This window comes from Crocuta crocuta, unplaced genomic scaffold (assembly GCF_008692635.1).
Source record: "Crocuta crocuta isolate KB4526 unplaced genomic scaffold, BGI_CrCroc_1.0 scaffold24, whole genome shotgun sequence".
NCBI lineage: Eukaryota > Metazoa > Chordata > Mammalia > Carnivora > Hyaenidae > Crocuta > Crocuta crocuta.
In genome coordinates, this window is record NW_027530974.1 from 1,958,886 (window position 1) to 1,986,091 (window position 27,206).

The window sequence follows — 27,206 nt, forward strand, 5'->3', positions numbered from 1 at the left end:
AGAGAAACAAGAAACTCATCCCTTTTATGGGTCATTATTCAAGTTTTGTCTCCATTCAGTCTCCTTCTCTTACACCTTGACAGAGTCCTCAGGTAGCTGCTTCTGGTATTCTACCTGGAGTCTAGCTGTAATCAGTGAGAGAGGGGCTCGCTCCAACTGAGCCAGCACCGAAGCCCAAGAGCTCAGGTACTCACTTGAGAAGACGACTTAGAGCTTCTGCTATGACTAGGGGGTGATGTGTTCTAAGCTGCTGTTCAGCCAGACTCCCCGAGCCCTAGAGTCGTATTTCTGTCTACCAGCCGAGCACCTTCCTCTTGATAGCCTGTAAGTTAGTTATAACTAGTGTGCCTACACTGAACTCACTGCCTCATGAGTCTTCCCACACTGCAGCTCACAATCTCTGTCTCATTCAGTGGTCCATGGTCTACCTGGTCATCCCTCAAGCACTCAGCCCTCCTCTCTGTCTTCATTTAGCTGTGAGTGGATTTTGATGATACCACATCCTCAGACCTCTAAGGGTAACCCCTCCTCTCTTCCTGCCCACTCTTTTCCTGTTTCAGACCCTTGGCCTCTTAGGACAATTTGTCTTCCATATAAGAGTTTCCTCGCTAGGCAAGAACCTGGTCATTTAATTCTGCTACTTAAAATCCTTCAATAACCTCACAGTGATCAAGCACCTGAGCTGGCCCTGGCAGCCTGGCCCCAGCCAGCCCTTGGAGCCAGCCCTCCTTTCCCCTCAGCCTTCCTGTGCATCCCCCACATTGAATAGCTGCCATTCCTGAAGCAAGCTTCCTCCTTTGTGCCTCTCTGCCTTGGCATCTGCTGACGTGCTCGCCTGCACTGGCCTCCCTTCTAGCCCAGTCTCCTCACCAAACTTGTCTTCATCCACCATTCTCAGCTCCCACTGCACTGCCTTCGTCAGGCGTCCCCGAGTCCTTGGGACTAGAACATGTTGCATACACTTTCACGATGGCTGTGTGTCCTAGGTAGTGCCACCTTTCACAGCTCACCTCAGTCGCTACTGTGTGAACTCACCATGTTCAGCGATTCTTACTTCTCTTCCTTACGCAGACATACCACAAAATCTCCCTCTCAACCCCGCACTCCTCTTTACTCACGGTCTGCTATATTCCGGCTCCACTTCCCAGCCATCAGTCCCACATCCTCATGACTCACTCTCTCCCTAACTTGTGTCAGAGTGGCTTCCGACCCACCACCCACCACTGTGAAAGCAGTGCCTTGGTGCTGCCACCCCATCAGGTGCTTTACTGTGCTTTGGTTCCTTTGGTTTCCAATGCTGCAGCATTTGAAAATACACACATGGAGTGCCTGGGTGGCTCAGGCTCTTGATTTTGGCTTGGGTCATGATCTCCCAATTCGTGGGATCAAGCCCCACTTGGGGCTCCACTCATTGTGGAACCTGCTTGGAATTCTCTCTCTCCCTCTCTCTGCCCCTCCCCTATCCTCTCTGTCAAAAACAAACAAACAAACTTAAATAAATAAATAAACAAACTTAAATTTTAAAAGATTGAAGGGGCTCCTGGGTGGCTCAGTTGGTTAAGCTTTGGACTCTGGATTTCAGCTCAGGACATGTTCTCACAGTTCGTGAATTAAGCCCTCCTGTCGGGCTCTGTACTGACAGTGTGGAGCCTGCTTGGGATTCTGTCTCTCTCTGATCTTCCCCCATGTGTACTCTCTCTCAAAACAAATGAGTAAACTTAAAATTTTTTTTAAATTTTAAATTAATAAGTAAACATAAAAAAGAAAATATACACATGACATGTGTAAGATCGATCACACCCCTCTTCTTGAAGCTTTCTCTGCCTTGAAGTTTTTGCCACCATGTTCTCAGCTCAGCGTCCTATCAGGGCTTGCTCTCTGGCTTTGACACATCCCTCCTCTGCTGGGCCCTGTGATGTCAGACGCCGTTCTTAGTTCTCCGTTCCTCTTCTCTTTCTTACACCTGAGGAGCTTCTCCTGTCCCTTGGCTTCACCCACCTCCCAAATTCCAGATATTCAGCTCCTTACCTGGTTGCCCCGCGTGCACCTTACATTCACTCTGCCTAAAGTCGAGCTCATAATCTTTCCTCTACACCCATTCTTCCTGCTACATTTCTCATTTGATAAGTGATACTCAATTGAATATGCCATTTCTTCCACAAAATAATAATTTGTGATAAGTGAATTGATAATTATGATTTATCAAACGCCTGCTATGAGCTAACACTGACATAGCCATGTATTACTCAACCCAGGATGCAGAGAAGTGAAGAAACCTGTTGTGGTGGCGTGTGGTGGCCATTCCCCTCTGCAGTCTAGTGATCCCGCCCCCTGCCCCTGCTCTGCCTTTGCTGTGCCCAGAACCCCTCTCACCTTCTCCATGCCTCCCACTAAGCTTCCATCTGTCCCCACTTAGGTTGACCAGCACTTTCCCACCTGCCCTCTGTCTCAACCTCCTTTCAGTGTGCTTTCCAAACTGCTTGGTTTGGAGTTTGCTAAGATGTAAATCTCATCATGTCTTACTTTGAAGCCCTTCAGGATCTCCCATAGCTTTCTAGGTAAGTAGAATCCAAACTGCTCTGCTTTGCCGACAAAGTTTGGGGAAACCAGGTCCTGCCACTTTTGTGTCCTCTACCCTCACACTCCCGTCATTTTCTTCAGCCACCTGAAAACCCCTGCTGAAGTTCCAGCAGCAGGGGACGCGGCTCTCTGCCTCTGCCAGTGCACATGCTCCCACACTTGCTTTCAGAAGGACTCAGATCCTACAGTGCCTCCTCCAGGAAGCCCCCCACCACTGCCACTTCCTTCCATTACCCCTGTGAGCTCTTTGACCCCACCCTGTGTCTTCCCCCAGCTTCTCAGGTGACATTTCTGTTCCATTCCTCTATAGAGGTCAGAGGTCCTTTACAAGTCACTAGACCATCAGGCCTTTGAGGGCAGAGACCTTATCTCATTCAAGTTTGTATCTGCTGTGACTAACACTCAGCAGCCTTCAAATAATGTTTATCAGAATAATTTACTAATTAGTAGCAAGTGAATGAGTTCTCTTCTGGTGCTTAGCACAAATTATATGCTCAGAAAGAGAAATGTATCAGTTTTGGGGGGAATACAAATTATATGTGTTTTGCATCAGCAAACAGTTTGATTCAAATGGTTTTTTTTTAGGAACTAAAACATAATTGGTGCTCTTTAAATTTTTTTTTGGTGGAAATTATGCTTTGGGGTAAAACTGGCTTCCTCTTGGAAAAAACTTAACAGAAGTAAGTAAATACACAGAATATTTTTGAATGTTTGTTATATGGTGGATACTATTGTTAGTACATTCCATGTCTGATTTATTTACTCTTTATCTTGGAGTGTTGTTAGAATTCTCAGTTTTCAGATGAGGAAACTGGAACGGAGGTTAAGGAACTTGCTCAGGGTCACACAGCTAGCAGGTGCAAGTGCTGGCATTCATACCCAGCCAGCATGACTTCTGAGCCTGGGCGTTTAACTGCAGTGCTTGATGTGAACATCTGGCTTGCCCCAGCTCAGCTGGATAGCCCTGCCCCTCAAGATTTAAGTAGAATTTCCTATGAGAGTCTAAAGCCTTGCCCCAGATTTTACATGCTAATAGAGGTCACTCCAAATGCCTGGTTTTACTGAGTTAATTCACTTTGAGAATCTCTCACTATCCCAAGAGGAGGAATTTACGTTTTAGCAAGAAAAATGTCTACTCATTGAACATTAGCCAACTTGATTCTTAAAAGATCTTGGCCTTCCTGTCGCAGAGGAATTTTTTAAAATTTTATAATAATATACATAAAACATATATATATTTTAAAACATTACAANATGCAACACATGTGACACTGAATTATAGACACCCATGAGCCCACAGAAACATAAGACTGATCACTGTTTATACTCTCACTGTATCCATGTGCTTCCTCCCCAGGCCTCCCCTATCCCTGGCCTGAGTCCTAGATCATCCCTATGCCTATTTGTAAACACTTCTGTCACACATGTTTATATTCCTAAACAATGTATAATTTAGTTCTGTTTGTTTTTGAGCTATACAAAGTGACTTCATACTATATACATCATCTTCTATGACTCACTTTTTTCAGTGAACATTGAATTTCTAAGATTCATTCATGATATTGCTGTATCGTATTCCATTGGGCAAATGTATTTTACGTTTCCTATCTTATCAGTAGATTAAGTCTGTTTTCACTGTTGCCGTGAACATTCTTGTACATGTCTTCTGGGACATCTGAGCAACAGTGTCTGGCGTATATGCCCATATGTGAAAATTGTTAAATATTATGGTATGCAAATACACCATATGTCAAGTGACCAATTATTTTCCAACTAAATAAATTTGCATTTCCACCACCAGTGTATAAGATTCCTTAACTTGCATCCTCCACAAAAACTTGAAATCATCAGACTTCTTAATCCTCAGCCAGTCAAATGGGCATGAAATGGTATCTTATTGGGGGACTTAATTTGCATTTTTCCTATTACTAATAAGATTGAGAATCTTTTTTAGATCTTTATGCATCGTTGGGGTTTCTTCTTCTGTATTGCACCTGTTCATGTCTTCATTTATTTTTGTTTTAAAACTTTTATGTAATATTTGATAAATATAAAACGTTATGTTTAACAGGGATACCTTATGAAGTCTAGCAACAAAACCAACACCCAAGGACTCTCCACCTGCTCAAGACTAGAACATTTCAATGTTACGATGACATTATTGATTTGCAGGATTTTTGTTGTTTAATAATCTGATGATTGGCCGCTTGTGGTTGGTAATTGCGTCAGTCATTGTGGTACACAGCTTGTTGCTTGTTCTTTTGCTTTCTTTATGACAGAACTAATTTTAATGTAAGAAAATGTTACAGTGTTTTATGTCCTCACTTGGCAGAACCTAGAAGTTCTTTAGGGCAGATCTGTTAAGAGCCAACTCAGTTTTTATTTCACTTTCGTTCTTGAAAGATTGTTTGGCTAAGTACAGAAATATAAATGGGACATTCTTTTCTCTTTTCTCCACTGCACCACTGTCTGCCTTCCTTAACCATTGCTGTTAAGTTTTACCAGCTAGCTTCCCTCCCTTTGGCATGATGTGTCTTACATCTGGCTGCTTTTCAGGATTTTTCTTTCCCTTTGATACACTACTATTCTACTCTTCTGGTTCTAGATGGGAAATCCTTTTTATTTATCCAGTTCGCGTTACACTTGATTTTTGTCTGTGTACTCTTCTCTTTGATCAGTTCTGAAAACCCTTCTTACCAGTTTCCTTCTTCCTGTATTACTTCTCCTCCTCTCCTTCTTCTGGGACTGACTGGACTTTGAGGGCCTTGTCTTTCCATCTTCCCTGTCTCTTGTTCATCTTATTGTCTGAATCATCTCTTAAACTTTCTCTTCCAGTGTTCTAGCTTTTTCATTAGCTTTATAAGGATTCTGGTTGGTTTGTGATTTTTGATTAGGAGCAAATATTTGCTTGCTCTCAGTCTGAAAACACACAAACAAAAAAGACCATGAATACAAATTGATGTTTTCTTTCAGAGAGAATTTACATTTGTTACTCTTGGAAGCCAGGAGGTAATCCCAGTTGGGGGCCATTTTAACCTCAGCTTAATCTAGGAATCTCAGTTTCAACTCTACCTACCGCCCCCAGCTAGTAGATACATTTCCCCTAAAAGCAACCCTGCCTTTTGAGTAGTCTTACCACCCTTTGCTCTGTTTTCAGGTCTCTTGTATCTTACACACATACATACATACATACACACACACACACACACACACACACACACACACACACCCCACACACACACACACCCTAGTTTCCATTAATTACTGCACTCCTACAATGCAACAAAACATATATTTTAGGAAAGGTCTAGGGCTTCCACTGCAAGGACATCTCGCAGAGGTTGTGATGTGGTCTGCAATAGTGCCCCAAGTAGAAATATCTACAGGGGATTTTTTTTTACTGGCCATCTTCATGACATCTTGCTGGCTCCTCTCTCCTTTCCTCTCTTCCAATTCTCCTTTTCCTTCTTCCCAGATCTCCTCCCTACCCTCTTAATTCTGAGACTTCTCTGCACTGCTCTGTGAAGTCTTTTCACTCCAATGCAGAGCAGATCAGCTCTCCTCAGCTTCCATAATGTGCCTCTGGGCTTAACTTCTGCAGATTTGAACTAATCCGGCCATGTCTTCAACAGCATCTGCCATCCTTAGAAGGCAGTTGTAGTTGTAAATAGCAATTTTCCCTTCACTCTGTTATTTCCATTCTCTGAGTACACACTGGGTGCCTGCCAGGGGCCTGGCACTGTCCAGAGCACTGTGGAAGAGTTATTGTTCAGTAGGAGTTCATGTCATTAGTAATGTGTTATCTTTGAGGTGGATTGTGTACCAGAAGCACTGTGTTAAAACCTGTCCATAAGCAATATGTAATATGCTCAGAAGCATTAGAATTATCAGTGTGTTTAAAGAAATATGGAAAAGACTGGGCTAAGTAATTGAGTTTTTTCATGCATTTTAAAACTGGGTTTTAGCTGTTACTTCCTTTCCTAAGAGTGAATCATCTGTAATTGTTTTGAGTTCACAGTTAGCCTTTTATAGCCATATTTCTTCAGTAGCAGGAACCAGAATGAATAATCTGTATGTTTTTCAGTGTACCTGAATGCAATTCAGAAAAAAACCTTTTCTTTTCTAAATCATGTCAGTCTTACTTAGGTAACCCTAACTGCAGGAATATCTTCTTATACCTTTAACAGAAAGCGTTAAATGCAGATCTGATTTCACTTGGTACAAATTTATTTTGTGCCTCTTTTGTGCCAGGCTCTGGCCTAGGCTCTGGGGATAAGTGGGAGAAAAAACAAGCCAAATCCCTTAGGCTGGAGCTTTCATCTTACTGGGGAAACAGGCACTCAGCCATGAACACAGAAAATGCTACAAAGCACTGATAGATGCCAAGCAGAGTAGATGGAGGGGAGGGTGCTCTAAGAAGGTGGTCAGAGAAGGCATCACTGGCCTGGACAAAGTGAGGAGTAAGCCAGGTGGAAAGCTGGGGATGCATTCCAGGCAGATAGAACAACAGCAAACAGGATGCTCTGAGGTGCACTGTGTTTGCAGTATTTAAAGGTAAACCTTAACATTAGACTAGACCTATCTTGTCATGACTTCTATTTTTCAGGTATCAGAGATGTTTCTAAATGGAGCGAGAGAACAAGAAAACCTCTAGAAACCTTATATGGGTATGACTACTTTGCCAAAACCTGTGAGAAGTGGGTGGATGGCATAAAACAGTTTAAACGTCTTCCAGATGGTAGGTTGTATGAACTGTTTTAGCTGTTCCTTTACTGATTAGAGAGACTGCTTGAGTTCTTCACTGGTGTTCCAGAATTCCCTGGTGATTAGTACACTCACCCACTGGCCTTTCATGCTCATGTGTGAACACAGGATGCTAGTGATTGTACATAATACGACCCCTTGTATAATAAATCTGCCTTAGACTATACTAAATATATAGACCTAGTATATGTATCAAGGTTCGCATTGTTAAGTCTTTAATAGCAGACTGTCCCTTTCTCCTTCAAACCCTTGTGTGTATGATGACAAAGTATTTCTCCAGAAGCCTTAAATAGTGTTTATTTCCTAACTCTGGAATGGATAGTCAGAAAAAAAGCCACCACACATACTGTTGTTTTTTTTTTTCTTTTTTACATGTTACCCGCTACATACTCTGTTACTAGGACAAAAGAGAAGGGTCTTTCTGTCATGACTTTTGCCCAGCAGAATTAGCATGAGGAGGAGTGTTTAGTTCACTCCCCACCTTCTGAACTTAGTTAAGTGACTGTAGCTCTCTGTCTTTATCTCAAAACTGAATATGATTTCCAGAAACAGTAAGAATTTCTTTAAGAGAATCTTTCTTAAAGAATCTCTTTAAGAGAAATTCTGAGTTAAAGTCTGTTTTTAAGTAGCTGTTTACATGTATACTCTTTCACTTTTCTATTTTAGCCACAAAAGAATAGAGGGTAGCTAAGATCTAATCTGGGAGCACAATTCAATTACAGAATGGCTGCAGTTGAAGGGCCAGTTTGATCTATTAGGTAATCATTTCCAGAGTGAGTCACCTGTCAAAACTTTCACAGTGAAAAGGGCATTTGGAAATGTTACTTTTTGGTTTAAGTTCAAAACAGCAAGCATATCCTGTTCAAATGCAGTACCCACCCATAGAAATAGGTCTTGGAAGTGTGTTTCTGTCAGCTCTTAAGAATGCCATAAAAGATGTCTAAGACAGTTATCCATTATTGAAATGTAAACTTTTTTGCTTTCCTGACAAGAGAGCTGAAAGGGGAGGAAGATTCAAAGGTAGAAGCAGAACTAAATCAGCAGTTCAAAAATATGCCCCGTGTTTGTTAAAATCTAATACTTCCACTCTGCGAAAGACACCGTCAGGATAATGAAAAGACAAGCCACAGGCCGGGAGAAAATATTTGCAAAAGACACACCTGATCACGCCTTGTTATCCAAATGTGCACAGAACTCTTACAACTGAACAATAAGAAAACAAACAACCTGATTAAAAAGATGAGCCAAATACCAGGATCCCACTGCTCACCTATCACAATGGCCAGAACAGGATATTCAGGGCAGTGACACCTGAATACTCTGTGACACCATAACGATGGATGTGTGTCATTCAGCATTTGTTCAAACCCACAGAATGTACAGCACCAGGAGCGGACCCAGATGTAAACTCTGGGCTCTGTGGTGGAGGATGTTGATAGTCAGGGAGGCTATGCATGTGGGGGCAGGGTGACAAGGGAAATCCCTGTACCTTCCAATCAATTTTGCTGTAAACCTAAAATTTAAAAATATCAAGTACAGTTTTGTTTTTTTTAAAGGAAAGAAAGAGAAGAGAGGAGAAAATGTCAAAATATAGAGGAGCTAGCAGTGTGTAAATGATCTTACAGCAAGACTGTGAATAAACTATGTATCTCCCTTCCACATTCATTAATTTGACAGGAGCCCTTTTTTTCATAATTGTATCCTCGTGTTTGTGGACCCTCAGTTTAGTGTAGGGGTTAACTGCACAGACTAGGGGTCAGACGGGCCTGGGTGTGAATTCTCACCTTGCCACTGGGCTTGCTGTTAGAATGAATTGGGCAGATTAGCTGGCTTCTCTTGAAGCTGCAGTTTCCTGTTTGGGAACCAGAGATACTAAACACTACCTCATACGGTTGTTGTGAAGATTAAACAGGGCTCTGTATGTTTAGCTTTGGTGCAATAGCAAATACAAAGTAAATGCTTAATAAAAGGTTATTATTACTGTTGNCAAACACTACTTCATACGGTTGTTGTGAAGATTAAACAGGGCTCTGTTTAGCTTTGGTGCAATAGCAAATACAAAGTAAATGCTTAATAAAAGGTTATTATTACTGTTGTTAGAAAAGTAATTGCTTTACAAATAATTGTACACACTAAATGAGTTAAAACATGTAATGGAGTGTTCCATGGGCATCAAACTACTTGAACAGTCTCTGACACATAGTACTCAGTAATAAGTGATTAGATGGCTGGTGGGTACCTGTCATCCCTGGAACAGGAGAGGGAAGCTCCTGAGACCTAGGGAAATATTTCCCTGGCCAGCCCGTTGCCATCTCATTTAGCAGGCAGTGACCCCCCAAGTGAGGGGGCCAGACAGGCCACGTGTCTGGACAGCTTTCTCAGTCTCAGCACTTTCTTCTCAACCCAGGCAGAAGCAGGGAGGAGTCAGGAGAGGGAGAACCTCGCTTTATGGAGTACCTGCTGGGTGCCCAGAACCTTTGACATGACATCTCTTTTTACCTTTGTGGTCAACCCCAGAGAACTGTAACTTTCCCTGTTTGACCCAAGGAGGGGTCTGAAACTCATCACTACGGAACCACCCAAGATTTCACAGGCAGGAAACAGCAGGATAGGACCAGAACCGGGTTGTTCCGTGTCCACCTTAGAAATGTTGTTACAAATGGGGGTGAGAACCTCATGATCTCCAAAGTATGTCAGTCAGAAATGTCATGGAGGCAGGAGGGATGAAGAGAAAGAAGCTTGCTTGCCCTGTGTAAATTTTAATGTCACACTAAGGTGTATAAGCTTTAAGGGCTAGCTGGGACCCCAAGAACCATTTAAGACATTATTTCAAGGGGAAAGCTTTTTACATGCCAAGCATCGTTTTGCAAATTGGGGACTGCTCTAATATAATATAAAGAATTGTGGGGGGTTTTGTTTATTATTCCTATTTTACATGCATTATGACTATAAGTAAAACTGCTTGTTTACTAATAGAGCTTCCAAAGAAAAAGAAACAGCAGAGAAACAGAAAAGGAGACCTAAGTGCTGAAAAACACCTCAGACCCCATCTTTTTTTAATGTTTATTTATTTTTGAGAGAGAGAAACAGAGTGTGAGTGGGGGAGGGGCAGAGAGAGAGAGGGAGACACAGAATCTGAAGCAGGCTCTAGGCTTCCAAGCTGTCAGCATAGAGACCGACACTGGGCTCAAACTTATGTCTGACACTCAAATAACATTCAAATGATCCAGGTGCCCCACCTCAGGCAAACCTCCTCTTTTACAGACAGGGACACTGAGGTCCAGAGAGAGGCATGATTTGCCGCAGCTCTCTGCTTCTCTGACTCACCTCGTGGGACGGTCACATTGAAGTGGATTTTCCATGCTATTTGTCTTTCAGGGAATATCTGTCGGCACTTGCTGCCCCTGGTTCAGTGCCCCACCTTAATTGTGCACGGGGAGAAGGATCCTCTGGTCCCACGTTTCCATGCCGACTTCATACACAAACATGTGAGAGGGTCACGGTAAGTCCAGTCTCTGCTTCAGCGCTCTACCTCAGAGCCTTAGGAAATGCATGGAAGAAGCCATGTAAGGGAAGGAAACATGAAGGTTGAGTGTTTTTAAGGTATTACCCCTCCCCCATTTTGGCAATGTCAATAAATAGTACTGCTGTATTTAGGGCTCCAGGGAAACACGGAACACACGGAGCCCTGATTTGTGGGTAACCAGTAACCAGAAGGAAAGAAAATCTTAGATGGATTATTTTATTGTTGCCACAAAGGCAAATGTGCTAATAGGTACTAAGTTCTGTAACATTGCAGACGGTTTAGATTTATAACACTCATTGTTAATTAAAACACTTTTATATAATTTGGGAACTTTCAGATTAGCTTATCATTAAAAAAGTACTGTCCCCCCTGGGGCGCCTGGCTGGCTCCGTCAGAGGAGCTTGTGACATTTGATCTCAGGGTTGTGAGTTTAAGCCCCACGTTGGGTGTAGAGATATCTTAAATAAATTTTTTAAAAAGACTATCTGCCCAGTAAAGAAAATTTGTAAAATCAAAAGAAGGAAACAAATTGCCTGTTTCTTGCCACCCATTTAAATACCTTTGTTATTAGCATTTTTTTTTGTTATTAGCATTTTTAATGTGTTTCTCCTTTCAAGTATTTTTAAACATAGATATAATTACATTCTGTATTCAACTCTGAATCCTGCTTTTTCTTCTACTTAAAATTATGTCATAAAATAAACTTCTCATGTTATTTCAGCCTTAAATAGGTACACATCAGATGGGAAGGGAAGCTTGCTAATTCGGAATTGCAAAACAGCAGCACACACCAAGCCATGTTGGTGGCTCACTTGATGAAACAGCAGATACACGTAACTCGTTCTTTGCTCTCTTGTTTCTGCCAACTGGCCTTGGACATTGAAGACTGTATTATATGTCAGCAGAAATTCTGTTCTTCAATCCCATACATTTTTGTGTGGAATAGAAATTTATATCTTAGATACTTTGGCTCACACAGGAACCAGCTTTTGCTGGTACTTACATCAAGATGAAAATTTAAAGTTGAATAAATTTAGTATTCCCTTTCCATGAGGTATGACCAGGAGATAGTGGCCTGATTTTTTTTGTTTTTGTTTTTAAGCAAACACACCAGAAAATAAACATCCAAGTGAGCCTTGACCTCCTCAGAGACTATATTAATTCCAGAGATGCTGTCATTACTCTGGTTGTCTTTGGAATTCTATGGAATTCTTTTGGAACTGCTTTATTAATGACTTGAGAAAATCCTCCCTCCTCTTCTCCTTTCCTTCCATGAACTGATTTTTTTTCATGTTTATTTATTTTTGAGACAGAGAGAGACAGCTTGAACCAGGGAGGGTCAGAGACTGAGAGGGAGACACAGAATCTGAAACAGGCTCCAGACTGTGCTGTCAGCACAGAGCCCAACGCGGGGCTGGAATTCGGGAACGGGGAGATCATGACCTGAGCTGAAGTTGGACGCCCAGCCAACCGACTGAGCCATTCAGGCATCCCATCCATGAGCCAGTTTATGTCTACTGTGGACCAGCACTGCCTGGCATGGTCCTTGCTGGCCCCTGTCCTGAGTGCACACATAGCCCAGCAGGGAAAGTGGACTCCGAAACAGTTCCACAACTTCTTTTTAAAAAAATTATTATTAATTTTTTTGAATTCTAGGATAGTTAACACAGTGTTTATATTAGTTTCAGGGGTTCAAAATAGTGATTTCAGAAATTCTACACATTGCTCAGTGCTCATCATGACAAGTGTACTCTTAATCCCCTTCACCTATTTCACCCATCCCCCCACCCCCCCCACTTCCCTCTGGTGACCATCAGTCTGTCTGTACTTAAGAGAGAACAAACTGATTTCCTGATTTCTGATCTCTGTTCCTTGATTTGTCTGTCTTTTTTTTTTTTCCCCTACTTGTTTCTTAAATATCGCATATGACTGAAATCATATGGTATTTGTTTTTCTCTGTCTCATTTCACTCGGCATTATACTCTCTAGATCCATCTTGCAAATGACAAGGTTTTGTTCTTTTTTTACAGCTGAACAACACTCCATGGTGTATATATACCATCTCTTCTTTATTCATTCCTCAGTTGATGGACACTTGGATTGCTTCCATAATTTGGCTTTTGTAAATGCTGCTATAGTGGTGCATGTATCTCTTTGAATGAGTGTTTTTGTATACTTTAGGGCAAATACACAGGAATGTGATTACTAGATGGTAGGGTAGTTCCATTTTTAACTTTTTGAGGAAACTCCATACTGTTTTCCAGAGTAGCTGTACAGTTTGCATTCCCACTAACAGTGCAAGAGGGTTCCCCTTTCTCTACATCCTTGCCAACACCTGTTGTTTCTTGTGTTGTTGATTTTAGTCATTCTGACAGGTGTGAAGTGATACCTCCCTGTAGTTTTGATTTGCATTTCCCTGATGATGAGTGATGTTGAGCATCTTTGCACGTCTGTTGGCCATCTGGATGTCTTCTTCGGAGAAATGTCTGTTCATGCCTTATTTTTTATTGGATTATTTGTTTTTTGGATGCTGAGTTTATAAGTTCTTTACATATTTTGAATACTAACCCTTTATCAGATATTCTCATTTGCAAATGTCTTTTCTCATTCAGTAGATTGTCTTTTTGTTTTGTTGATCATTTCCTTTGCTGTGCAGAAGCTTTTTATCTTGATGAGGTCCCAATAGCTTATTTTTGCTTTCGTTCCCTTGCCTCAGGAGGCATATTAGTAAGAACTTGCTACATCCATGTCAGAGAAATTACTGCCTCTGTTTTCCTCTAGGATTTTATAGTCTTAGGTCTCACCTTTAGGTCTTTAGTCCATTTTGAATTTTTCTTTGTGTGTGGTGTAAGCAATCCAGTAGTTCTTCTTCTTCTTCTTCTTCTTCTTCTTTTTTTAATGTTTGTTTATTTTTGAAAGAGAGAAGGTGGGGTAGGGACAGAGAGAGGGGAACATAGGATCTGAAGCGGGCTCTCCCCAACAGCAGAGATCCCGGTGTGGGGCTTGAACTCACAGACTGCAGCAAGACCATGACCTGAGACAAAGTTGGACGCTCAGATGGCTGAGCCACCCAGCTGCCACAACCAAACACCCACTACTTCTTAATCATAGTATTCTATGATACATTTCTTTTTTTTTTTTTTAATTTTTTTTTTTTACTTTATTTTTTGAGAGACAGAGAGACAAAGCATGAGCGGGGAAAGGGCAGAGAGAGGGAGACACAGAATCTGAACCAGCCTCCAGGCTCTGAGCAGTCAGCACAGAGCCTGACGTGGGGCTCGAACCCACAACCATGACATCATGACCTGAGCCCAAGTTGGCCATTCAACTGACTGAGCCACCCAGGCGCCCTCAGTGATACATTTCAACAAACAGATTTCTTAAAGAACATTTAAATGTAGGAGACATACTTCTTATTCTACAATAATATACAATTATTGTAAAACTGTATAGTTTTTATATCCATATAGCATTTTATATTTTAAAAGGCATTTTACATACAATATCTAATTATTCTTCATAACAAACTTATGAAAAAATATTGTCCCCATTTATAGATGAGAAAAATCAAAGCTGAGAGATATTAAGTAATCTTCTAAAGGTGCATCGCTAGTAAATGACAAATCCTAGATTTTTTTTCCCTCCTAATATAGCACTTTTCCCCCACAGCACAGCTGCCTCTTATAAACATACTCTTATTTTAATATTATGGTAAGATGCCTGGATTATATACTCGCTGACCTGGTTAATTATCTTCTAGCTTCAGAAATGACAGGTTTTGCACACTGACGCTCATGGTAAATGCAGTGTGTTTTCTCAGAGAGCCAGGTTCAATAAAAGTCAGTCTGCAAGAAAGTTTAATTTAGGGATTCTGTTCTAAACCCATCTCCTAGCAACAGAATACATCAATATGGGAAAAAAATTTTCCCTTCCTGTTCAGATGTTAATTATTTCAGTAGACTATTTTATGGAAGATCATTTTTTTAGAGCAATATTCTTTGGAACAAATGTGTTGAAGGTAAAGTGTTATTAGCAATGATTGTCCTAAACTGGCTTGCATTTTATACCTGTTACCCTCCTTTGCTATAAGAGCCCTTTATGTTGGACATGATCATGAGCCCACCTGGAACACGATGGTTTATTTTGGACCTCACAAAAGGAAAATGGATTCCTTGAGCACCAAAGCCCTTTGAGATTCAGCCATTTGACAACAGGGAAGCAGGTTAGAGTGGCAGGTTTCCAATGAACTTAATATTTCATTATCTTGCTAGGTATATTTATAATTAAATTTAAGGGTACAGCCTTAAAATCCCTTCAAAGATTATATCAAGAGATATTACATATGAAACAAATGCCTTTCTCTCAGAAGGAGTCCAAATGGGGTGAGTGGGGGGGCGCCTGGGTGGCTAAGTAGGTTAAGGGTCTGGCTCTGGGTCAGGTAATGATCTCATGGTTCATGAGTTCTAGCCCCACATTGGGCTCTCTGCTGTCAGCACAGAGCCTGCTTCGGATCCTCTATCCTCCTCTCTCTCTGCCACCCTCTCCTGCTCTTTCTCTCTCAAACATAAATAAACATTTAAAAAATTAAAAAAAGGAGGCCAAATGAAGGACAGGGTTGTTCAGCGGGCTTGCTCTCTGCCTGTGTTAATTTTTCTCTCTTTGTGTGTGTTTGTGAGGAACAATGGTAGAATCTCTTGGAAGCGAAGGCCTTAAAGATCGTTCAGGTTCAATGGTTTTAAAATTTGTTTTTAAGCAGCTGAATGCTTCCTCCTAATAAACTGATTTAGAAGTCCAAGACACAAAACATAAATAAGAGCTATTCTGATAATAGCAGTGATGGGGAGCAGACCTTCCCCTTTGATTCTCCTTGTTCTGCCCCAGCCCCTGGGCATTCCCTGCTCATGGAGCCCTCCCTCCTAGACCGAAAAGCCCTGACGTCACTCACCACCTCCCTGGCTAGCTGGCTTCCTCGTGGGCATCACCCTCAAGGTCAGCCCCAACTCGCTTTCAGAGGATTTGTTTTGAGCAGAGGTTGATGTCCATCAGGCCCTTTGGGGTTGCAGTGGACGGGCCCCAGGAGGCAGTGGGCTAAGCCAGCTCAGAGGAGGATGTGACTACACAGCTGGCCAAGCTCCATATGTACTCAGTGTATACTGGTCAGCTGGGGCTGCTGCAACAAGTATCACACGCTGCGCGGTGTAAACGGTAGAAGTCTATTCCCTCACAGTTCTGGGGGCTGGAAATCTGAGATCAGGGTATCTATCGGCAGGGTTGATTTCTTCTTAGGCATCTTTCCTTTGCTTATAGATAGTTCTCCCTATGTCCCTACATGGTCTTCCCGCTGGGGTCATCTCTTCTAATAAGGACACCAGTCACATTGGATTGGGGCCCACACGTAGGATCTTGTTAATCGCCTCTTTAAAGATCTTCTATCCAAATAAGGTCACATTTTGAGGTAGTGGGGGTTAGGACTTCAGCATGAAGCTTTGTAGGGGGTCCAGTTCAGGGCATAATCCTATGTTTCTACGGAGGTGCTCCAATCTTGGGAATGAGAGGACCAGCAGAGATGAGGACCTGGGTTTCAGACGCAGCTGCAATGGCCAGCACTTTGCCTGGAATCCCTCTCTAGCCCTTAGCCCCTTCTGTGGCCCGGCCAATTGTGCTCGTCCCTCAGGTAGCAACTCAGATGTATCCTCCTCCTCCAATTACTCATCTTTCTGAGACCACATGGTCCTTTTTAACAGCTGTTAGCATGTGACTTTAATATTCCTCCTGCTGAGCATGTCAGCACCAGTCCCAGGATGTGGGCTAGTGCATTTTAAAGTGCTTAGTACACTTGGAAAGAAAGAGAACATGAGAGGCACACAGGGGCCATTGACTGGTGACTCATTGCCAAAAAGTGTGGTGCAGAGTCCACCTGCATGTTCTGGGTCCAGGGTGAGAGAGCCAGGTCAGGTGGGAAAGAATGATAGGTAAAATGTGCAAAGAGCTGGGGTTCAGTGTCAACGAAAGGGGAGAAGTGGGAAATGGAGTCTTGCCTGGAGAGCAAAACTGGTGTGTTGGGGTCCTGGCAACATTCATAGCAGCGGTTATGTGCCCTGGCAGGGAAGGAGATGGACGTGGGTCTGAGTACTGGCTCTGTCACTAAGTGTGTGCTCTTAAACAGTGTGCATCTCTTTCTTTACCTCTGTTTCCCTGTCTGTAAGATGGGGATGATACCTGTCATTTCAAAGTATTTTTTTGAGGAACAGAGTGAGGAAGCGTTTGTATGTTTAAGATTTACTAAGAGCTCAGTACGCAGTAGCCACCACTTCTATGGGTGGGTGCAGGTGATCAGGAGCCCCAGGAGACAGCTGGGGTGTGGCTTGTTAATAGGTCAGTGGCAAGCTGCCCCTGACCCGACTTTCAGCACCATTGTCAGTACAGATGTGTGGGTATTTTAGGGTTTTCCAGAGAAACAACCAATAGGATACACATAATACACACACACACACACACACACACACACGTTGATTTACTATATGGAATAAGCAATTGGCTCATGAAATTATAGAAGCTGAGAAGTCTCAGATCTTCAGTGGGCAAGCTGGAAGAGCTAGCAAGCTGGAGACCTGAGAGAGCCAGTGGTTTGGTTCCAGTGTGATTGAAGGCCTGAGAACCAGGAAGAGCCAGTGTTTCAGTTTGAGCCCAAAGGCAAGAAAAAGCTGATGTCCCAGTTTGAAGGTGGTCAGGCAGGAAGAATGTCCTCATCTCTGGGGGAGGATCAGCCTTTTTATTCTATTCAGGCCTTCAACTGATTGGAGGTGACCCACCTATATCAGGGAGGACAACCTAGTGCACTGAATTCTAATGACTTAAATGTTAAACTCATCCAAAAACACCCTCACAGAAACACCTAGAACAATGTTTGACCAAATATCTGGGCATCCATGGTTCAGTCAAGTTTACACATAAAACCAGCCATCACAATGAGGAAGGCAAAGGTACAGGCTATTCTCCACAGAGGTCTTGGCCTTTGGTAGGTTCACTGGACAATGTGTCAGCAGGCTGGCTGTGAGGGTACAAGTGATTAGGCTGTCTAGGCAGTGGGCCAGGTGCTCTCCTCTGACTCATGGAAGGGAGGAAGGGACTTCTCTCTGCAGCTTCCTAAGCTCTTCAAGTCTGGCCACCAGAGGTCAGATGGCCCCAGACCTCCAGTGCAGGTCAGGAGGAAATGCACACGAGCATGGGTGAGATGAATTGACCCAGGTGACAAAGGTTCATGCTGAAGACGAAGGTTGGTTTTTAGCTCTGTGGTAGAGTGAGTCAGGTTCCTGGGGGTAGGTGGACCCTGAAGGAGACATGGTTGCACTTCTAAACCAACCCCAACCTTGTGACAGGGAGGGGAGATGTGTCCACCCTCTCCTAACTGCCCCGGATGACTTTTTCTCCAGTCATCCCCATCCCTTCCTCCTCCCAAGTTCTCTTCTAGTGCTTATCTCTAACTGCTTGCTGCTGTGGTTGAAGGGAAAGCAGTCAGCTCAAGATCCCACTCATGTCAGGTTACAAGATTACCTCCAAACAGGATTAGGCTCATCCTTACAAAGCTGAATCCTTTGCATTGTAGAGAGAGTGGGGTCTCATCCTTTCTACACAAGGCTTACCCATGACATGTAAAATCTCTCCAACTGGAATGGATTGTGTTAGCCAAATGTAAATAAATTATGCTCCCAAGTCAGAGCATTTCATTAATATGCTGTACATAATTCGTCCATAATTAGGACTTTTGAATATTGTAAAGTACAGTTCAAATAGAATAAGAAAATCATAGCAAACACTACTTATTGCTCATTGAGTGCCCAAAGATCCTGTACTATCAGCCTTATATACATTTTGTGGTCAGAGTAATCCTGTGGGGTAAATGCTGTTACTTGTCCCCCTTTTCCAGATAAGGAATTGTGGCTTTGGAAAATGAAGTAATTTGCTAGCATAGATCCCACATTGGTTAGACTGGACATGTCCTGACCCCATATAGCCCATCCCTTTAACCCTGTGGTATCACCTCCAATAACAAGCAGCTATGACCCAAAGAAAGCTCTCAGTCCAGTCAGAAGGCCCCTACTTGGCCCTTGTAATCCCCCAGGTTTGGCAAGGATAGCATCTCCACACACGAGTTATAAGCATTGATATGGTAGACACCGACAGCCAAGGGGTCTGCTGTTAACTGTGGCATTACCAGAAAAATAGCCTCGGAGGCAATTTTCTTTCTAATGCTTGAGACAAGGTTGCATTTGAGAGAAGAAACTTCTCAGCGAGAAGTCTACTTCTGCCTTTTCCAAACATGTACTTGGCCCTGGCCCACCTTCAGGCTGAGAGGGGAGAGCCTGCTGGGGGAAGATGGAGGCTGGGAGGCCATGCTCTACCCCACTGCTTTACCAGCTTGAAGGGGATTGTGGCCCACCCATTATTACCCTTTGATGGGCTTTCTAACAGGAAGAGAGGGCACTTGGGTAGCTCAGTTGGTTGAGACTCTGACTTCAGCTCAGGTCAGGATCTCATGATTTGGGAGTTGGAGACCTGCATTGGGCTCACTGCTGTCGGCACAGAGCCCGCTTCAGATCCTCTGTCCCTCTCTCTCTTTGCCCCTCCCCCACTTGCACTGTCTCTCTCAAAATAAAGAACACAATAAATAAGGAAGTAAATAGGTAAAGGAGAGAATAAAGAACTGCCTTAAAGGGGATATTGTTGGCAACCAGGTTTGGATGACTTGGTAAAGGAGCAAGGCCTCCCTGTGAGTCACGTTGCTGTCCAGTTTTCACAAGAGAAGAGCTCCAGGCACAAAGAACCACTACTTTGGTTTTCAATTAAAACAAACGCTCACAGACATAACCAGCAACTTTATAGGTTCATATATAATGTAGACGTTGATCATATCCAAAGTGAAGGAGAGAAAATGCTGTAGCACGTTATTTATTGCCTGTCCCTGTCTGTAGCTTTCTGAGCTTAACTTGAAAGCTGTAAAAGGTTAGACTGAGGAAGGAGATGTAATATAGTGCGGCTAGCATGTTTCTCCTTCATCTGTGAAGAGCCTCCTAGAAAAAGTGTTATTAAGCAGAGGTAAAGCCACTACTGAATTTACACTGTGGGATCAGACACATTTCAGTTGCTCAGAAGATCTAGAATCACATCTCTTTTTCTGAACGTGCCAAATGCAAGCAGGAGCTGGCCCCAGCAAGCAGGAGGCCCCTTCGTTTCCAGCTGAGCCATGGGTTTGATGGTGGGGGACTTGCTACTGATTCCTGGAAAATGTGGTTGTTTGAAAACAGAGCGTGTGATTAGTTCCTTTTGTTAAATGGGTGAGAAGCTCTGTCAGCAGTACATTGCTGCATTGCCTTGACAGCTACATACTTATGCCTGTCCGGGTGACTTCCCAAAGAAGAACACATAAGTGTTAAGTATAGTGAATCCTGTGTCAGACCTAAAGGCCGAGGATATACTGAGGACCTTGAAATGACCTCAGTCATTTCACCCAGCCAGCCACAGTCCAGTGCAGTTCTGAATGGAGATAGATGCCTCAAAAACAGACCTGCCATATTTTTAACGAAGGGGACCCAGTTTTTATTTCCCTAAGACCTATAGAGATTACCACAGGAATAGTGCAGGTGCACTGAGGCTAAGAAAAAGAAGAGATTCATGGTAGGTGTCTCCTTCCTTGTTGGGAGTCTGAGCAGACTGTAGAAATGGGGAACAATGTGTGATAACCAGCTGGCTACCCACAAAAGAAAATGTCCAGCTTTGGCAGGTCAGAGTCCCTCTGCTTCAGAGTTCAGTTAGCACACATTAAGCTTAGCCTGGATATATCCTTCTATGACCTTTCAATATCCTTGCAGTTGGTTATTTTCTGCCTTCTGAAAGTGGAGGCCCTGAGCATCTCTGCAAGCCTTGTTCATTGTGGAGGGCAACTGGGGTCCATCCTTTGGGGTTGGTGTGGCTCATCCTTTTTTTTCCTGAACCACATTAAAATTGAATTTGGAGTATTCTGGCTATTCGTGGCATTGTTAGCCTTCCCAAGGGCCTCAGAAAGATGCCAACGATATATCCTCTTTCAAGTAGATTATCATGTGCATCTAGGTACCCCTACCTCACACCTGATGTGGTGGAGTTGCAGGGGGCCCGACATTGTCCAAGGACAGCTCTGTTCCCCAGCTCCTTTTCCTTGCAAATCCTCCTTAGTGCTCACTGAAGTTTTTAGAGCTCTCAAACCCCAGTTGTTGAGAGGTCAGAGAATTAGGTGGTGTAGTAACTGGCATTTTGCCCCATGCCCATTTTAGTGTCCCAGTTGTTATTGTAGATAAAATAGCTTGAACTTGTGCTTATATCCTAGAAGCTTTGTTTAAAACTTTTATTATTTCTGTGCTTTTATAGCCAATAAATGCAGAATTCAGGGAAGACTGTCTTTATTAAAGAAATTGCAACCAGCCACATTTGACCAAAAGCTTATTGAAAGGCGTCTCATGAGCACAGTGAGGTTTGCCACAAGACATGTTGTGACAGCTGCAGAACAAAGCCTTGCTGATGCCGCCTCCAGCTGCCCGCACAGTCCCAAGGAACCCTTAACTTGTCCTTTGTCTGGAGGTTTGTATCCAGACTTAGTCCTCTAAAAGTGACAGGGTGGTTTTGAACCTAAAACAACAGGCTGGTGGGGGCTGTGATTTTTGACTTGGACTTTCACTATAGGAAACCCCAAGAAGTTCACCTGTTCCAATCCCGTGGATTCTAGACATTCCGTATTTTATTACCTCCTCAATTTCCTCTCTTAAAATCAACCTTATTAAAATGGATTTTTCCTCCATAGGTAATAACTGAATCACATCCCCCACTCTCAATCAGATTTAAAAGTCAAGCCATTTGTTACAGGATACAGTTCCAATTTCCAAATACCATGTGTGTGCTCTGTTAAGTCAACCCCCAAGAGGCTTTCACCCTTAAGTCTATATTCTGAGAAAGTTTATATTACGTACCTTAAGTTTTTCTCCCCAATAGTAGTCATGAAAAGAAGGGACAGTTTTTCACTTTAGATTTTCATGAAATGTTAGAAAGGATAAGAGTTTTAGGGGCGCCTGGGTGGCTTAGTCGGTTAAGCGTCCGACTTTCGCTTAGGTCATGATCTCACGGTTCGTGGGTTCGAGCCCCATGTTGGGCTCTGTGCTGACTGCCAGCTCAGAGCCTGGAGCCTGTTTCACTCTGTGACTCCCTTTCTCTCTGACCCTCCCCTGCTCATGCTGTCTCTCTCTCTCCTAGAAATAAATAAAACATTAAAAAAAAAAATTAAAAAAAAAGATAAGAGTTTTAAATGGTGTGCCATTAATTATAAGCTTTTTTTTTTTTTAGGTTGCATCTGATGCCAGAAGGCAAACACAATCTGCATCTACGTTTTGCAAATGAATTCAATAAGTTAGCAGAAGACTTCTTGCAATAAAAACACCCACGAGAACTGCTGGGATCTGTGCATTCCTTAGTGTGGGGCTTCAGCCTTCTGTTGTTGCCTGTGAAACACACCCAGTCACAGCTCACCTTGCCTCCCCAGGCTTTCTACTTCCAGCCAAGTGCTCCCAGACGTATACAAATAATGACCTATTAAAACCTCTTCTGGGGCGCCTGAGTGGCTCAGTGTTAAGTCTAACTCTGGATTTCAGCTCAGGTCCTGATCTCACAGTTCATGAGTCCAGGCCCTGCATCCTGCTCCGTACTGACAACACAGCGCCTGCTTAGGATACTCTCTCTCTCTGCCCTTCCTCCCCTCATACTCCCTCTAAGTAAATAAACATAAACTTAGTTGTATAGCTGTAAAAGCTACAAAAATTTGATTTTTTTAAACCTTGAGTTGTGAATTCTACCATTAGCTTAAAAAAATAAATTCTGATTGTGATTTACCTTCTCTCAAATGGATTTACATGAAGCATTTGGAGTATTTATGGACTGTTATTTCAGGGTACCTTGAATCTTAAATTTATGCTGTACCTTTTTCTGAGAGGTACAAGCTGTCACTGATCTTTTTACTTGTGTTTATCACATTGTTCAAAGAGAAACAGGGCTCTCCATACTAACATTTTCATAAGGGTTGCTGTAACTACAGCAAGTAAGGAAAGTTTGCTTTGTCCTTAAATCTCGATTCACTCCTGGACATGTTTACTGGTTTCATTTACTTTAATACCTGGGGCCAGTGAAGATGAAAAATAGGTCTTTGTATCTACCTTTACTAAAACAGCAGAGAAGCCATTTAAAAATACTAAACAAAAATCCTATTTTGTTAAGATTATTAAACCCAGAGACTTATTTAAAAAGCTTTTAGTGGAAGGGCACCTGGGTGGCTCAGTTGGGTAAGCTGCAGACTTCTGCTCAGGTCATGAGCTCAGTTCTGGAGTTTGAGCCTGGTATCTGGTTCTGCACTGATGGTGCAGAGCATGATTAGAATCCTCTCCCTCTCTCTCTGCCCCTCCACCACTTGTGCACACGCTCTCTCTCTCAAATAAACATTAAAAATGAAAAAAAAAAGATGCAGTTGAGTTAAAAAAAAACAAAAAAGCATTTAGTGGAATAAAAATTACCTGAAATGAAAATAAAGATCACAAAGTTTTAGACACATGCTTTTTTATTAGTATAGATATCTTAGACAATACTGTAATTTTTAGGAGTTCCACGTTATTACATCAACAGTGTGAATTTCTGACAGAGGCAAAACTGAGCACCATAGTATACAAATAGAAAGACCATGCTTGATTGAGGACAACAGAAGTTCACTAAAGATGCACGATTTATCTGCGAAGTCCTTAAGCCTCATCCTCGCCCTCCTCCTCCTCGAACTCGCCCTGTTCGTCGGCCGTGGCGTCCTGGTACTGCTGGTACTCGGACACCAGGTCATTCATGTTGCTCTCGGCCTCGGTGAACTCCATCTCATCCATGCCCTCGCCCGTGTACCAGTGCAGGAAGGCCTTGCGCCGGAACATGGCGGTGAACTGCTCCGAGATGCGCTTGAACAGCTCCTGGATGGCCGTGCTGTTGCCGATGAAGGTGGCCGACATCTTGAGGCCGCGCGGCGGGATGTCGCACACGGCCGTCTTCACGTTGTTGGGGATCCACTCGACGAAGTAGCTGCTGTTCTTGTTCTGCACGTTGAGCATCTGCTCGTCCACCTCCTTCATGGACATGCGGCCGCGGAAGATGGCGGCCACCGTCAGGTAGCGGCCGTGGCGCGGGTCGCAGGCGGCCATCATGTTCTTGGAGTCGAACATCTGCTGCGTGAGCTCGGGCACCGTGAGCGCGCGGTACTGCTGGCTGCCGCGGCTGGTGAGCGGCGCGAAGCCGGGCATGAAGAAGTGCAGGCGCGGGAAGGGCACCATGTTCACGGCCAGCTTGCGCAGGTCTGCGTTCAGCTGGCCCGGGAAGCGCAGGCAGGTGGTGACGCCGCTCATGGTGGCCGACACCAGGTGGTTGAGGTCTCCGTACGTGGGGGTGGTCAGTTTCAGGGTGCGGAAGCAGATGTCGTACAGCGCCTCGTTGTCGATGGAGTAGGTTTCATCCGTGTTTTCCACCAGCTGGTGCACCGACAGCGTGGCGTTGTAGGGCTCGACCACCGTGTCTGACACTTTGGGCGAGGGCATGACGCTGAAGGTGTTCATGATGCGGTCCGGGTACTCCTCCCGGATCTTGCTGATGAGCAGGGTGCCCATCCCCGACCCCGTGCCACCCCCCAGCGAGTGGGTCAGCTGGAAGCCCTGCAGACAGTCACAGCTTTCCGATTCCTTCCTCACCACGTCCAGGACCGAGTCGACCAGCTCGGCCCCCTCTGTGTAGTGGCCCTTTGCCCAATTGTTTCCGGCACCGCTCTGGCCTGCCAGAATGAAAGGAGAATAATAGACACTAAAACATAAGGAAATCTGAATTCTTTCATTTTGACTGTGGACTAATCTTAGAGTTGCAGATTCTTCTCTTTTAGATATACTTTTTTACTTATAGAGAATTTTCTATACATCCATGATCTTCAAAAACACTGGAGATCATAAGACAAAAAGCAAGTTTATTCATATGGAGTTATTAACTGATCAAGAAGATGGTTTAACAAAATCCAACTGGTTTTAAAATTAGGAACAGAAACCTGTGAATAGGTATAATAACAGAGAAGGGCAAGGGCACAGTATGATCTGAAGAGAAGATGGGTTCCAAGCCACTGTCTCCACTTCTGGTCATAACCTGTACCTTTGGCCTTTGGCTTCCTTAAGTCATTACCTGCTGTCTCTGGTCCTCTGACATTATCAGCAGCCTGTTAACTCCTGTTGGAAGGTTTATCACTGCTCAGTATTCTTTACTGTCACGGGCTGCTCTGTAGTGGGAGGATCAAAGAAACCCTCTGCAGGCTGACAGCCCTTTGAACTGCCCAGAGAAGGACCACAGAAGTGGCTACCCCAGGATTAAGTGGAATTAGGCCAGGACTCAAGACTGCCCATGGACACCGTCTCCACCCTAGCATTCAGCACGAAGAACTATGATTTCCATAGTGTTGAGACTCACTGAGCCATTTGCCATCGATCATGACTACATACCGAACACAAAGTTGTCTGGCCTGAAGATCTGGCCAAATGGTCCAGACCTGACCGAGTCCATGGTGCCAGGCTCCAGATCCACCAGGATGGCCCGAGGTACATATTTGTTACCTGTGAGGAACAGAGCCAGACTTAGACCTACAAGGGGCAAAGGAATCACAGACAAGGCTGTGTTCTATGTGCCTTTCATGGCAGAGTGATTAGAGAAAATTCTAGCATCTGACACAAAAGTGAAGTGGATAGAGGTGCTTTACAGCTTTAAAAGAGGAGATGATGGCATGCTTAGTCATGGCGAACATGCAGGAGTCGTAAGGAACCACAAAGTGTACTTTTTGGCAGTCGACGTTGGAAATGAATGCGAGAAGCATGTCTTTGGCATTTGTATGTTCCTAGCACATTCCGTCTGCCACGGTATGCAAAGCAAGGTTGACTGGGCAAAAAACACTGAAATAATCACCAGCAGCTTCATTGTAGTACACATTGATTCTCTCCAGCTGCAAGTCACTGTCTCCATGGTAACTGCCAGTGGGGTCGATCCCATGCTCATCACTGATGACCTCCCAAAACTGAGGAGAAAAAAAAAAATCACATGATGGCCTCGCATCCTAAATATCAGTAAGGATGGCCCTTTTCTCCCTGTCACGTCCTTGGAACGGTGGCCATTGTGGGCAGACAGTGAAGGAGTCCTATAGCCGCAAGCCCCTGTTCCTGCAGCAGCTGCTGCAGAGGGCCTTGGAAATCCGCAGAGCATCGGCCATATTATGGCGACAGACTGAAACGCTGGGAAGGGCACTGAACCAGGAGGGTGAGCCCAGCAGATGCCCTTGTGGGGAAAGCTGTGGATGCTGGGGAGGCCGTCACCCCCAGGCAGGGCTGCATGTCACAGCATCCCAGCTGATGGACGGGTGCTGCCAGCCAGGTTCAAGGACCACTTGGACCCCGCCCCGCGACTGCCTCCAGGGATCAATGTGTCCTGGCGCAAACCCCACCCAGCCCTCTAGGCAGCGCAGTTTTCTACCACTGACGTCCTGTGGCCTGTCGCCCCTGCCCCCAGCAGGGGATGGGGGCGTAGGGAAGGGCGGGCAGGAGGAGTCTGGGAGCCCGACTGGGGACAGTGGCCAGAGCTGGGCACGGGGAGGGCACAGGCTCCCATTGTGAATTTGCAGCAGGAAAGGGGGCGGGGAGGTTGGGGTGGGCAATATGGCGGTTCTGAAAGAGACCACGTCCTTGTCCAGGCTCCCGCCCACACCCTTGCACCACCATGCTGGCTCCTGCCTCGCCCACTGCGGTGGGAAGTCCCAGCCCCAGGACGGTCACCTGCCGCCTCGCAGACAGGAAGTCAGACTCTGACATTATGTATCATCACGTCCAGATGGAGCTCCTATTAGGGAAATTATCTAACATCCTCGTCTTTGTAACCCAACAAGAAGTCTCTCCCTCATGTCACCCCAGTGACATTGCATTTTCTTCATTCAAACTATAGAATAAAATATACAAATTGAATTCCATATGAGGCTACTGGATTAATATGACCGCTGCTCCTATCCAAATTTCAGAGAGTAATACATCCAGGGAAATGTTGACTCAGTCTCGCAGAACGGCCGTGTCCGAGGAAATTTCAAAGGGCCTTGATTAAAAGCACACACAGCTGCGTCGCCGCGCGCATCGTGGCAGGTTGTGTGGCTTCCTGGGCCCCGCCCGGCGGTGGCGCGGAGAATGTGCCACCGGGCCGGCGGGCTCCCGCGGCCTCCCCCCGG

At 44.2% G+C, this 27,206-nt stretch overlaps 2 protein-coding genes across 3 annotated transcripts in view; one reads left to right on the forward strand and one right to left on the reverse strand.

Annotated features, from left to right (window-relative positions):
• BPHL (biphenyl hydrolase like) overlaps positions 1 to 22,363 on the forward strand; it is a 34,305-nt gene extending 11,942 nt beyond the window's left edge. Inside the window, exons 5-7 of the mRNA XM_077770027.1 lie at positions 7,187 to 7,318; positions 10,723 to 10,846; positions 22,241 to 22,363. Coding sequence (XP_077626153.1) covers positions 7,187 to 7,318; positions 10,723 to 10,846; positions 22,241 to 22,328 — 344 coding nt within the window. The 3' untranslated portion in view covers positions 22,329 to 22,363. The remainder of the gene's footprint in view (positions 1 to 7,186; positions 7,319 to 10,722; positions 10,847 to 22,240) is intronic.
• Positions 22,364 to 23,483: 1,120 nt separating this feature from the next.
• TUBB2A (tubulin beta 2A class IIa) overlaps positions 23,484 to 27,206 on the reverse strand; it is a 52,532-nt gene continuing 48,809 nt past the window's right edge. The window contains exons 2-4 of one of the 2 annotated variants that reach the window (XM_077770029.1): positions 25,907 to 26,015; positions 25,450 to 25,560; positions 23,484 to 24,740 (exon numbers count right to left, since the gene is read on the reverse strand). In XM_077770029.1, coding sequence (XP_077626155.1) covers positions 23,680 to 24,740; positions 25,450 to 25,560; positions 25,907 to 26,015 — 1,281 coding nt within the window. In that variant the 3' untranslated portion in view covers positions 23,484 to 23,679. The remainder of the gene's footprint in view (positions 24,741 to 25,449; positions 25,561 to 25,906; positions 26,016 to 27,206) is intronic. The other variant, XM_077770030.1, reaches the window with a different exon arrangement.